The following is a 13,478-nucleotide window of genomic DNA, read 5'->3' as shown; positions in this document are numbered from 1 at the left end:
TTGCCATGCATGTTGATAAAATGCTACTTGCGGCTTGGCAGGGACAATGCTACACTCATCACCTACCATTTGAATTGATGACCAAATCCAAAATGCAAATGGCTGTATAGCCACTCTTGACAAATATTCTAAGTGAAAGGTTCCAATTTGCTTTTGAAGTAAATATTATGCTGAATGTAAAATAGTTAAAATGTTAATCTATAGTATGGAAAAGCACATGCTAAGTTACTTTGCCCTGAAATTATGCTGTGGGTAATCACATATGAAAGCATTCACCTGAAATTCCTCTTGCCTGATAACCCATCTATTTTAATGAGGTTAATCCTGCCACTAATATCACAAGAGAAAGAAATCCAGAAAAACATATTAATGTATTCAAATGTGATTGTCCACAATATAATTCAAAATGAATCTCTTTTCTATGGTAAACACATGTTTTATTAAATGACAGGTTATAATTTTCACAACACTATCCAAAGCACTATAACATTGAGGGGTTCATGTTTCAGATGCACCTTTTCCTATAAATTACTTTTTTTTTTCAGCAGTATGTTTTTATAGGCAGAAAGGGTGAGTAAAAGAGTACTGCCTATATTTTTAAAAAAATGCAAATTATGGATGACCCTCTGTTCAGTGTCAAATCTCAACACAAGTGCACTTAAAAATCTAGTGCCAGATATTCCTGGAACTTCTCTGACAAGCTAGGGGGTATCTCCTAGTACCCTGTCTAGATAGAATCATACAGCACAGACGGAGGCCATTTTGCCCATCATGTCTGTGTTGGCGCTTTGAAAGGCAGGTCCCACTCCCCTGCAAATTTTTCCTTTTCAAGTATATATCTAATTCTCTTTTGAAAGTTACTATTGAATCTGCTTCCACCACGCTTTCAGGCAGTGCAGTTCAGATCATCACTCATTGTGTAAAAAGCAATTCTCCTAATCTTCCCCGTTTCTTTTGCCAATAATCTTAATTCTATGTCTTCTAATTACTGACCGTCCTACCAGTGGAAACTGTTCCCCCTTATTCGATCAAAACTCATAATTTTGAACACCAATATTAAATCTCCCCTTAACCTTCTCTGCGCTAAGGAGAGCCACCCCAGCTTCTCTAGTCTCTCCACATTACAGAAGTCCCTCATTCCTAGTACCATTCTAGTAAATCTCCTCTGCACCCTCCAAGGCGTTCACATCCTTCTGAAAGTGTAGTGCCGAGAATTTATACCGTACTCCATCTGCGGCCGACCCAGTAATTTATAAATGTTTACCATAACTTCCTTGCTTTTGTACTCTGCTTCTATTTATAAAGCCATGGATTTTTTTTTTTAACTGTCTGTCCTGCCACCTTCAAAGATTTGTGTATGTGAACCCCCAGGTGTCTCTGTTCCTACATTTAGTTTATATTGCCTCACTTCATTCTTCCAAAATGCATCACTTCACGTTTCTCTGCATTAAATTTCATGTGCCATGTGTCTGCCCATTTCACCTGTCTGTCTATGTCGTCCTCACTGTTTACTACATTTCCAAGTTGTGTGTGAAATTATGCACCCTATACCCAAGTCCAGGTCATTAATGTATATCAAAAAGAACAATGGTCCTACCCCTGGAGGCCACCATTATATATTTCCATCCAGTCTGGAAAAACAACTACTCCCTGCTTTCTAAAGTCTCAGCCTGTTTCGTATCCACACAGCCACTGGCCCTTTTAATCTCATGTGCTTCAATTTTGCTAACAAGTCTATTATTTGGCACTTTATTAAATGCCTTTGAAAGTCCATATATATATGAACTGCACTGCCTTCATTAAATTTATTAAATCAAAGAACACAATTCAGTTTGTCAGATGCAATTTGCCAGATAGTTTGTATAAAGTATCATTTGTGCATTTAAAGCTTCTATGTGCACAAAGCAATTCAAAAGGTCCATCTGGAAATCTTGAACAGGTTGATTCGATGGATCAGTACGCTGGTGTAGTTTTTTGTTAGGTAATTTTTTGCTAATCGAAAGAAAGAAACAAAGGAAATACTTGCATTTATATAGTAACTTCCATAACCTCAGAACGTCTCAAAGAACTTCAGTCAAGGAATTCTTTTTTTGAAATGTAGTCACTTGTTATGTAGGCAAATGCAGCATTCAATTTGCACACAGCAACATTCCACAAATAGCCTCTCCTCCTTTAAGATGCTCCTTTAAAACTTTCCTCTTTGACCAAGCTTTTGGCTACCTGTCCTAAAATCTCCTTACATGGCTCGGTGTCAAATTTTGTTTGATAGCTCCATGTGAAGCACGTTGGGACGGCTTACTGCATTAAAGACACTAGATAAGTGCAAGTTGTTGTTGTTCCACTAAAGTGTCAATCTAGTTTTGTGCTCAAGTCCTGGAAATGAGCTTGAACCCATGAGCTTCTGACTCCGAGATGACAACTCTACCACTGTAATCAAGTCAATTGACTAATTACTGGTGAATTATTTCCTGCTCTCCCAGCCATCTAAAGTGTGTCTTGGACAGATATTCAGAAAAGAAAAAGATTTTCATATTTCAGTTTATCTTGCTTGCATTGCCATGCACTGAGCACACAAAATTGATTGACTGAGCTTTGATGATTTCCTGAAGGGTTCTAAAATATTTATTTGCAGCGTGTATCAAGCATGTTAAATGTCTTCAGAACATTACATTTTGAGTGCCAGTTTCTAGTAATCTAATTGTGTGTGACCGTAATGTAAAGATTAATATTTACAAATGACCATAGTTCTGTTATAAATGACATTGTGCCATTTCTAATTTCTACACCGTTTCCTATATATTGTCTTATGTTCACAAACAATTTGTTTCTACATGCTGATGCAGAAAGGAATGCAAGTTCTAAATGATTCATTGGGGTATATATCGTGCCCCCCCCCCCCCCCCCCAACAATGAGCGGGAGAGGGGCGGGGTTAAAAATGTAAAAATCACAGAACGTGACTCCAATCAGCCACGTATGTGCCTGCTGCCATTTTGCGGTGGTGGGTTGCATACTGTATTTGTGTCCTGCTTTCAAGAGGCGGGGCACCTCATTATAATTATAATTAAATAGGGCTCCCACAGTGCAGTTGGGATTTAAATTTAACGCTGGCCGGCTGGCTGGGTTTCCCAGGGCTCGGGAAACCCGGCAGCTAAATGGAGATTGGAGCAGCCAGATCAAGCAGGTAGGTGCTTTTTATAGCAAAATGTATTTTGGTGTTATCGCCTCATGCCTTTTTCACTGCACAGTTTGAGTGAATAATACAATATTTATTCTGTTTTGTTTTTGTGGACTGTTCAAACTGACCTGGATAGATGATGTACCGTTGCAATACTTCAGAAGCAACTTATAACTTGTACTTTTGAATTCTCGTTTTGGCATCAACTCTATATTTGTCTCTTTATTTGGCAGATACTTGGGGGGGAAAAATTTGGTTGCTTTGCACCTCCCGTTGGCACCCTAAGAGGGAGCTAACGGGGGCTAAGCAACTAGCGTCCGGGCGTGGCGCCGCCAACGCCTCCCTCAAAATTCAGCGGGAGGTTAGCGGCGGCGGTAACTGTTGGCACCCCGCGGCACTGCGCCACTGGCGATGACATCATTGTCGTGCGCAGCGCCCTGGCCGCAATCTTCGGTAGTGCCCCCCTGACTTGCCGCCGGACGCTATGTCCGACGGGGTCAGGGGGACCTACCTGCGGCCGGGGCAGTGCTAATTAAAGGTGAGGTGCTGGGCGGACATTTTTGTTGTTGGCTGCCTGCCAGCACCTGCCCCCGTTGCCATCCCTGGCCTCCTCCGCAGCCTCCCCGTGGAGTGCCGGCTGCGCTCCGTGAGCCCGGCACTTCTCTTGAGTGCCGGGCTCTTTTGCCGGCACTCCGATCCCTGGTGGCCCAGTTGGGCCCCGGGTCGCGCTGTGCAAGGCCCCTCCCCTTTTAAGGAGAGGAAGGCCTGCAATACCGCCGCGCGACGTGCCACAGCGTGTGGCGCTGCGGCATGTAGCGCCGTGATATTCCCTCGCAACACCCCAAGAGGGAGGCAGGGCGCTTCCTGTAGCGTCCCGCTTCCCTCTTGGGGCGCTACCGATGAATTTCGGCCGCGGGGGCGCTAATTTTTTCGGGGCGCTAAAAGTAAAGCCCCGGCGAAGTTAGTGCCCCAAAGGGGGCGCAACTCAATTTTTTTCCCCCTAAAATGTTTCCAAATACTGCTGCTGCTTAGTGAGGTGCAAGAGCATTTGCTGAACTACTATAAGCGGCAACTATTTAAAAAGAAAATGAATACTAATCTACTTTCCCTGATTTGTCCCATATTTGGATTTAGAATATATCAATCTCAGTGTGTGATAAATAAGCATATTACTGATTCTGTAAGAAGCTTTGACGTGTAGGGAGAAAAGGGAAAACAATGTAACGTTTTGTTATAAGCAGGTTCAAATAATTCAACTTACCATGATAAACATTTCATTTTTTAAATTTCAATTCTTAAACTTTTAAACTACAGTTGCTTAAAAGAATGAACAGTGTGGGGCACAATTTGATAGGTTTATATTCTACTAGTAAGGTTAATCCTGAAGGGACAGCCTCACTTGGCTATAAAATAGACATTAAGGGCTGGATTTTGTGAATGGAGGTGAGTTGGAAGCGGGACTGCTGCTTGTCGTGTCAATGTCCTGCCTCCATCCTCGCCTGACCATTCAGAGGGATTTTCCCCTGATTGAGCTTGTTAAGCCTGCCCGGCGGGTTCAGCAAGCCAGTTAGGGAAGAAGTCACTGACAGATCACGTCAACATCAGACGTGCTATCTGTCAAGACTTCTTGAAAGAAGAAATGACAGCGTTTGACAGCTCTGTGAAGCTGTTAAACACTGACATTCTCTTTAGTTTGATGAGTCTTTGTGGTAAGGACTCAACAAACATTGAAAATAAGTAAATTTCTGATGGATCAGAGGGTCCATCAGCCATTACCTGAAATTGACAAGGTGGATGTCCGTTCTCCCAATCCAGCGCAGCTAAAGACTATAGAAGGAAAAAAGGTAAGTAAACACTTTTTTAAACTTATCACTCGCCTTGCATACTTACCACTCCTCACTTTCACCCGTCACTCACCACTACACCTTACTTCCAGGTGCCCTGACCACCGCAGACCTCCTCCACGTCTACTCCAACCCGGTGGGGTTCTCCCGAGGTCAGGAAGCCTTCACCTGTGAAGGTAAAATGGCACTAATCCTTTTGTATGCCTGTTAACTATCTGTTAACAGGCAGTTAAAAGGATTAAAAGCCTTTCCCGCCTCCAGGAGACGGGATCCAAAGCTTCACATCTTCCCGCCTCCTGGCAAGTGGGCACGGAGGCAGGATGGGGGCGGGTTTGCCATCCGCCCTCACTTTCTCCGATTTTTACGGGCTGTCCCGCCTCCATGCCCGCCTCCTCGGGGCTTGGAAAATCCAGACCTAAATGTTTCCATTCTGTATCTTTATATTTGAAAGTGCAGGTATTGAGTATACATTTAGATTTTTTTGCACACAGTTCTCCTCTTGCATGATCATACTCTCAATAAACAGCAATGTTAAGCCAGGGCTTTTCTGTTACAGTCTAGAGATTTACCAATCTCCTCCCTTGCAGTAATGGAGACTGAGCTGTAAAATTATGTTTAAAATCATGGTTCTTAATGCACAGAGTGTGCTAAATAATAAGCCGTGTGGATGAATTGATTAGGAAGCAATGAGACAAAAGACACCAAAGACCCCTCTTCTTCACTTCCCACCACGCCCCCCCCCCCCCCATCTCCTACAGCTTGTTTGTACTTACAATCTTGCACAGTTTTTAAACTATAATAATGACAATTCTAGAATATCACTGTGAATATCAACTTGTACATATTGTTCTCCAATTGGTGATTTTTTGGTGAACTTGATTTCATTTTGAATTCATAAATTTAGAAATCAGATTTGATTAGAATTGGAATTAAGCAGTACATTCAAACAGAGCAGTAACACACATAGATTAAACTTTTTCAGACTTTGCAAGCATTGTATTGGAGTGAGTAATATCTGTCCGTCATGTAAGCATCTAATGTTGAAGTACTTGCAGCTAATCAGTGGGCATATAGATGTTTTACATCAAACTGTGACAAGTGGGGGGTGGAATGGGGAGGAGAATGATGACAATATTGGCATTTCAAATACTTCAGTGTGGCACTACAGCTTGGTTAACCTGACGACAACTGTACTAGACTAGAATTCTAAGTTACTAAAGCAAAATACTGCGGATGCTGGAAATCTGAAATAAAAACTGGAAATGCTGAGCAGGTACTCCGTTGTAAATACTCTGACGAAAGGTCATCGACCTGAAACGTTAACTCTCTTTCTCTCTCCACAGATGCTGCCTGGCCTGAGTATTTCCAGCATTTTCTGTTTTTATTTTGGAATTCTAATTTCGCCACTTCTGTGACCGCTCCGAGTTACTGTACTAGTGTGACATTTTCCATTTCCCACACTGGACATTCTCTCCAAGTGAAGTTGGCAATTACTACTAGTTTGTGCAGTGATTCCCATGCCAACTGGAAGCTGGATCGAGACTGCCCCAACTCCTTTCACATTTGACTGTAACAGATAGGAAACTTTCATTTCATCAGTCTGTGGTAGATTCAAACCTAGATTTCAGTGAAAGGGCAGTGTGCCAAACCTTGTGCACCAAATATAATTTTATATTTTGTTTCATACAGTAAGTAAACTGCTTCACTTAGATTGCTGTAACTCTTCTGAAGTTCAAAGGTCAATATTTCTACTTTCTCAGGTTTTCCTATATTAAAATATTTTTGTGAAACTCCTTGATTCAAATGGTATTTTAATAAATGTATTTAAATTTTAACAACAGTAAATAAATTGTGTATTTTTCATCTTTGTTCAATCTTTAAGCCATGTATATTGCTTTAGAAATTCCTGTTTTCAGTTAAAGATTTGAAATCATCTTGTGGAAATACTAAAAATGTGAACTTTCTTCAATGTACTTTAGGTAAAATGGAAGGGTAAGGACCTCTTTGATTTGGTCTGCCGGACAATTGGACTGAGAGAATCCTGGTTCTTTGGCTTGCAGTATGCAGTGAAAGACACAGTTGCATGGCTGAAAATGGATAAAAAGGTACTCTGCATAATGATGGCTATTTTTAAGTATTGAAGTTACTAGTTTTTTAAAAAGAAAATGACAATTGTAAAGATAAAAGAAAGTAATTTTCAAAATCTGATCTATGGTATCTAATAGGTCGTGGATCATGATGTTTCTAAAGAAGAACCAGTCATTTTCTATTTTCTTGCCAAGTTCTATCCTGAGAATGCGGAAGAAGAGCTGGTACAAGAGATCACCCAACATTTATTTTTTCTACAGGTATTGGATAGATCTTAGTACTTCTTTTACAAATTTAATAGTGCAGTGCATTTTGAACATTTTACCTCATTCAGCATCTCTATGTTACAGGAGGATATCTAGGTTGATAACCTGGAGAATCAATATAGGTGTAGACCTTGCGAGATGTTTTGATACCATGGGGCTGGCACTGAATTCTTCTGACAGTCCCTTTTTATTTCCCATATAAAGCGGTTTGCTGTAGATTGCTGCGTCCATTCTTTCCTCCACTGTTAACCGAGCAGTTGCTCTTTGCTGTTGTTTCCACTCAGTTTGTTGTGATTGCACATTTTTGGATTCTTTCTTTCTGCAATTAGCATTTATATTTATAACTTTGGCTGGGATTAAACAACATAAAGCCAGAAGGTATGTAACAGTATATTTACTGTCACTGTATCTGGCACCTTGGTGTTGAAAAATTCCATTGATTTCTGCTAGTCTTTGTAGGGTGGCCTTTTTAAAAATCAAGACCGACACCAAGGCCCCAATATTTACTCAGGCTGGGAAAAGAGTGGGGGTGGGAGGATTTAAGGAGGGGAAACCCAGAAGTATAGGTTTCCTAGACATCCTGCAGAAATTAACCACAGGACGTCTTTTAAATTTTTTCAACAGATTTCCTGCCCAGCAGCTAACCAGATTGACTGGCTGGCTGCCTGTCGGGCGGAAAAGCACCAGGGAGCGGATGTCGGTTAATTCGGACATCGCGGGGTGTGGGTTGGGGCTTGGACATCGTGGTGGTGAGGGGTCGGACATGGGAGAGGTGGGGGGGGTCACAGGGAGTGAATCGGACATCCCGGGAGGGAGGGGGGTGTTGGTGTGGTGGGAGATTTGGCTGATTTGTCTGGTCCAGATCACAAGTGAATTTCACTGTTGTACTCCTGAGTCCCGTTACTATGTTAAAAGGTACAGGGCAGTGGTCAACTTCTATTTATTTAAAAAAAAGACATAACCAGACCACTTAAGGGAGTGATCCAACCTGATACCTGAGGCAGATTTGAATTCACAGGGTCTTTCCTTTGATATTCTCTGGGGCACAATGATGCTAGGGACTCCTCTAAGCAGTCCGAGTGTGTCAGTACTATCCAATCTTTATACGTTCGTTTAACCTGCGGTTTAGTCCCTTGTGATCTCAACTAGATATTCATGTCCTTCGCATGTGTGCTTCTTGAGCTTCTTCAAAGGCGTACCATGAAAACACTTGGTAAGGCAAGATATCAATCATTAAGCTTCTTTATTTCACAGTGCATGAACATCCAGAGCAACTGTTATGATCAGCTCTAAGGTTAAGAGTCATTTTGATCGTGCTGCTCTGTACCTTCTCCAGCTCAATATTGTCTGTGCTAAGTGCTTTCTGCAAAGTGGCTAAGTCATCAATTCTGATGGTAGAAAAGCACCTGTTACTGACTGGTATAGAAAGTATCAACACTGGTATCACTCAATCCATGCCCATATCCGCTTAATATAGTTTGGCCTTGGCTTTAGAATTCGCACGGATTTTGCTAAAAATGTGAAGGACATGTCAAGAATCCGCACTCTGAACTTCCTGTTCAGCCTGTTAGGGATTCACATTGTATGTTATTATGTTACACACATGACTCCTCTAGAAAAGAATTGATCTATCAGCTTGGGAGGAGGTAGCTTTGTACAGTGCTGGAAGGAAAAGTCTTAAACTAGTGGTATGATGCCATTTATGTCACAAATTTCTTTAAAGTTCTTATTGATTCTTCCTGTTGGCAATGTGGGTTGACTCCTACGGTATGTGGAAGATGCTTTTATTTGGAAAAATAGGGAAGATTCAAATGGAGGGTAAGTTTACAACAAAGGCTACAGTCTACTTTGAATAAAGCTCAGGGATTGGTTGACACTCTTTATCCATTGTCTTTGTGGCTCAGTTATGCAGGTTTCCTTGGTGATCAGTCCTTCTTTTGCATCAACCATGAGGCGCGGCTCCGTAATCCTTTTGATTTCAGCCAGTCCGGAGCATATTTTTATTTTCTCCTTTTTATACAAAACCTTCTTTTGTTGTGTGAAAATTCTAAATAAGTACCATGCAAAAATTATAACAATATTAGTAGTTAATTTGAATTAAATCAAAATTTATGATTGGCATGATGATTGGCACATGCTTAAATTTCTTATTGATAAAATCTCTTTGCTCCCCAAAAAAGTACTGAAATTAAATCTAAAAATGGGTTATCCTAAAAAATGTATTCATAATTGTACTTTTTGATTGAATAGATTCTACTCTGGAAAAGGAGACTGTTGGCTCATTATTTTAATCAGCTTTCTGTAACCTATTCCAGCATGGAGCCTCCTCGATCATTCTATTGCCTCAGTGCAAAGTTAGAATCGAATTTGTTCATAGACAACAGATTTTTGCCAGTGGCTGAAATTGTCACAAGCCAATTTGATTTTCACCAGCAAAACTCATTTAAGCTGGCCTCAGTGGCAAACTAGAAATTGAATACTCTGGATTGGATGTTGAGACCTTGCTAGCACATATTTGTTAGTGTTGGTAAAGATGATTGCCAGATTTAAAAAAAAAAAATCACTTTTTATGTTTCTAACCTTTTGTATATCTTATTAATAATGGATACTTCTAGTGAAGTATTTCTAATGAGCTCATAAATGAAGATGGGAATAACTCTTTGCAGTGTGTGAAAAAATTAACATTCGGTTGTGAGTACAGTCATTTGTAGAAAACTGTTCCACTGTATCTACAATCTAAAGAGAATCCTGTGTAACTACCCTATCTTTATCTGCAACCGGTATCAAAAAAGAGTTTGCTTTACAAGTAACCAGATTAGCAGAAATATTTTTTAAAAAATGTACTGTTGTATTGTTCTGTCTCTGGGCATGAAGACTAAGTCGGTAGCAAACATTGGGTAATTGCTTGCATTTATCACTTAGTGCATGATTTAATATTTTCTGAGGTTGATTTACAGACTGATGTAATCATACAAATCAAACCGTTTAAAAGCCAAAAATGAACCACTTGCCCTTTGATAACAATGCAGATCTAGTTTCCTCTGGTACCTGGTCTAAAATCCTACTAAAATATAAGCCATGTTTTGTAGAATACATGCTTTGTACAATTAATTGTGTCTCAGTTGTGAGTCCAGCACCATTCACATCTTGGGCAAGCCATGACATCCCCTGGTTAACCTGGTAGGTTTTTCTGTTCACTATTTCTTTGGGATTTTGGTAATTTGTCCCTTCTGGTCTACAACAAAAACCCTCTGGGGAAACTTGTGGGCAGTTAGGGTGGTACCAGGGCCAGGCAAATCTTTATTAAATCTTCTAAGTTGTTTAAAGGTTTTGGGGGAAAAATTCAGTTGGTAGCGCCACCCGTTAGCGCCTTAAGAGGGCGCTAAGTGGGGCGCAAACCAACTAGCGCCCGGGCGCGGCGACATCTGCGCCTCTCGCGAAATTGACCGGACATTTTACGGCGGCGCTAAACACTACCGCCACAATCTCCTGCGTCTGCAGATCGTGACGTCAGTCGAGTGCGCAACGCCCCGGTAGCGCCCCGGACTGGAAATTGAGTGGCGTCCCCTGCCTTAACACCTGCCGCTAGCAACGACAGGTTGAGGGGAGCGTTTTGCAGTCGGGAAGGGACTAGGGGAGCGCTATTTAAAGGCGACCGCTTCCTGCCTTTTTTTGTTGGTGACATTTTTGCACCATGCATTCTGAGAGAGAGACTTCTGGAGAGATTCTACACTGTGTGAAGGAGTTTTGGGTACTGAGCAGCACTTTGCAGGTTCATTTTGATTTGCCCTTGTATCAATTTAGAAGAGACTGTGGGGGCTGCACTCTGAGCTCTTTCCCTGGATGTCTCCATTGTTCTTTCCAGCAGATTTGATGTACAGGTCTCTCCAGGCCGAGACTCAATGCTGCAATGAACAGGATGTAGATGGAGACCAAGATAAACCCTCCCCTTTAAGATAAAAACAGAAAATGCTGGAGAAACTCAGCAGGTCAAGCAGCATCTGTGAAGAGAGAAACAGAGTTAACGTTTCAGGTCGATGATCATTCATCAGAACTCCCCTTTAAGAATTGGCTGGTGCCAGTGTGTCTGCGTTCCATTGCTGACTGACATCACATGAGCTTTGCCAGCGCTGTGAGCGCCTCGCTCCTTGGCATTTGCGCCTTAAGACAGATGTGAAGCACCTGATTTAGCGCTCCAATCACCTCCAGGGATGACAAAGGCCAAGTTTGCATTCAGAGGTGATAATTAGCGCCAGGCGCTAATCTTTGCGCCCGGCCGATAATTGCGCCCCAAATGGGGCGATACCAAATTTCTCCCCCTTTGTTTCTCAGACCTGCCAACTCAGCAATTGTCTTCAAGCACAGACGAAAGGTACAGCAAGTCCCATGTTCTTCCAGAGAAAAGGCAAGCAACTGGATATTTGGTGTGGGAGTCTTTATTCATAGGAACGCTGTATATAACCTATTACCAGGTTATAAAATTTGGCTTCTGCCGTAGCTTATTAATAGGTCTGAGAGTCTACTTTCAACAACTTTATTACTTATTAAGAAATACAAGATTTAGCCTCTGCCTTATCTTGTATTGATACATGCAATCATAGTAAACATGCAAGTGACATATCTGTATATTTACATGTAGACAACTTGCTGGATGAACATCTGGTCGCAGGATATGATGTAACCATAAGCACCTGTGCTAATCTTTTTTTCTCTCGACCCATGATGCTTTCTGCTCATGTAGTTATCCTAATTTAGCCATTTTGTATGTGCAGATTTCACCATGTGCACATTGGTTTAATTTTGTGCATAACCAGTTGACCTAAATTGATATCACTACTCAAATTTCTATATATTGGTAGAAACTGGCTATAGACACATGCAGCAAACATAAGCCAGCTGGTGTAGTTCCTTCAAAAGTCAGCAGCATTGAAGCAGTGACCATGGCCAAGATTTTCCAGGGTGTCAGCAGACTGGATCGGTGGCAGGTTGGGTTGGAAAGTGTTTTTTTTTTTGACAGAGGGTTGGGAACCCACTGTCGACACGCCTTTCCCAATGTCAAGTCTGTCAGCGCTGAGCAGGCCCGACGGGCAGTGGCGGGTGACCCAATTAAACTCATTAGCATCTAGTTGACAGATGATTAAGAGGCTTTTTTAACTTACCTTTTGACTTTAATTCATGGTCACAGGAACCACACTGTTCGGCTGTCAACCTGAGGCAGGAGTTCAGTGGCCACTGCTCCAGCTGATTACTTGACAGCTTTAAATATACAGTAAAAGCTCCCACTTGACGGATCATCACTTTCCTCAGCCACAAGCTGTTTCTCAGTCCATTTCCAGCACAGATTCTGCAGGCTTTCCACTCTCTCCATCCAGCCTCACCTCATTGGAAGAATTCTCACCAGTGACGGAATGCTTCTGTCATCTCTACTTCACCTGCCATCTACGGGTGCCCTTTATACTGTCTCACCTTGGTCCTCAGAATCTGACCACGATCAGCCCCAACACCAGCAGCACCAGGCACACCAACAGCACCAATCTTCTCCGCAATCACCTGATGCTGCACAGGATGAGGGCATTAGCACCCAAGCACATTGCTGCCCAGGAGGCCAGCGATGGCCTCCTCATGGCCAGATTTACTTCACTTGACGCTGTACACCCTGGATGCCACATGATGTGCCAGGTTGGCACCACCCCACACCAACACCTTAAAGCATCTCTACAATGTCCAAGCCATTCCTTTCACACTCACCACCATTGCGGGGGTGGGTATCGTTATGCCTCACCATTCACTGCAACTCACTAAGACACTTCCAGACGTGCGCACAAATCTGTCCAAGAATGGAAAGTGTTGAAAATAAAAGTTTCAATGTTTGACAGCAATTTAACAAACTTTATATGAACATTGGATAAAACACCCAAGTGGCTACCCTTGTGTGTTGTTAGTTGGTATGATTGCACTAAGATGAGGGTGAGTGTGAGGGGTGGCTAGTGAAATGGAGATGTGATAATGTAGATAGGGAGAGAGGGATGGGTGGAGGTGCAAGGTGAGTTGGTGTGAGTAAGGATGTTCAGGAGTAGGGTAAGGAAGGTAGAGTGATGGGGATG

At 42.1% G+C, this 13,478-nt stretch overlaps 1 protein-coding gene across 6 annotated transcripts in view; it reads left to right on the top strand.

Annotated features, from left to right (window-relative positions):
• Positions 1–13,478, top strand: part of nf2a (NF2, moesin-ezrin-radixin like (MERLIN) tumor suppressor a) — a 173,244-nt gene that overhangs the window by 47,341 nt on the left and 112,425 nt on the right. For all 6 annotated transcript variants that reach the window (XM_085961733.1, XM_085961732.1, XM_085961730.1 and 3 more), the window contains exons 2-3: positions 7,000–7,125; positions 7,246–7,368. In XM_085961733.1, the coding sequence (XP_085817859.1) occupies positions 7,000–7,125; positions 7,246–7,368 (249 nt within the window). The remainder of the gene's footprint in view (positions 1–6,999; positions 7,126–7,245; positions 7,369–13,478) is intronic.

The sequence above is a fragment of the Somniosus microcephalus genome, chromosome 19 (genome assembly GCF_052327205.1).
Source record: "Somniosus microcephalus isolate GS21.2 chromosome 19, FLI_Smic_1.0, whole genome shotgun sequence".
NCBI lineage: Eukaryota > Metazoa > Chordata > Chondrichthyes > Squaliformes > Somniosidae > Somniosus > Somniosus microcephalus.
The sequence above is the reverse complement of the archived record's forward strand: the minus strand, read 5'-3'. Positions and strand labels throughout refer to the sequence as shown.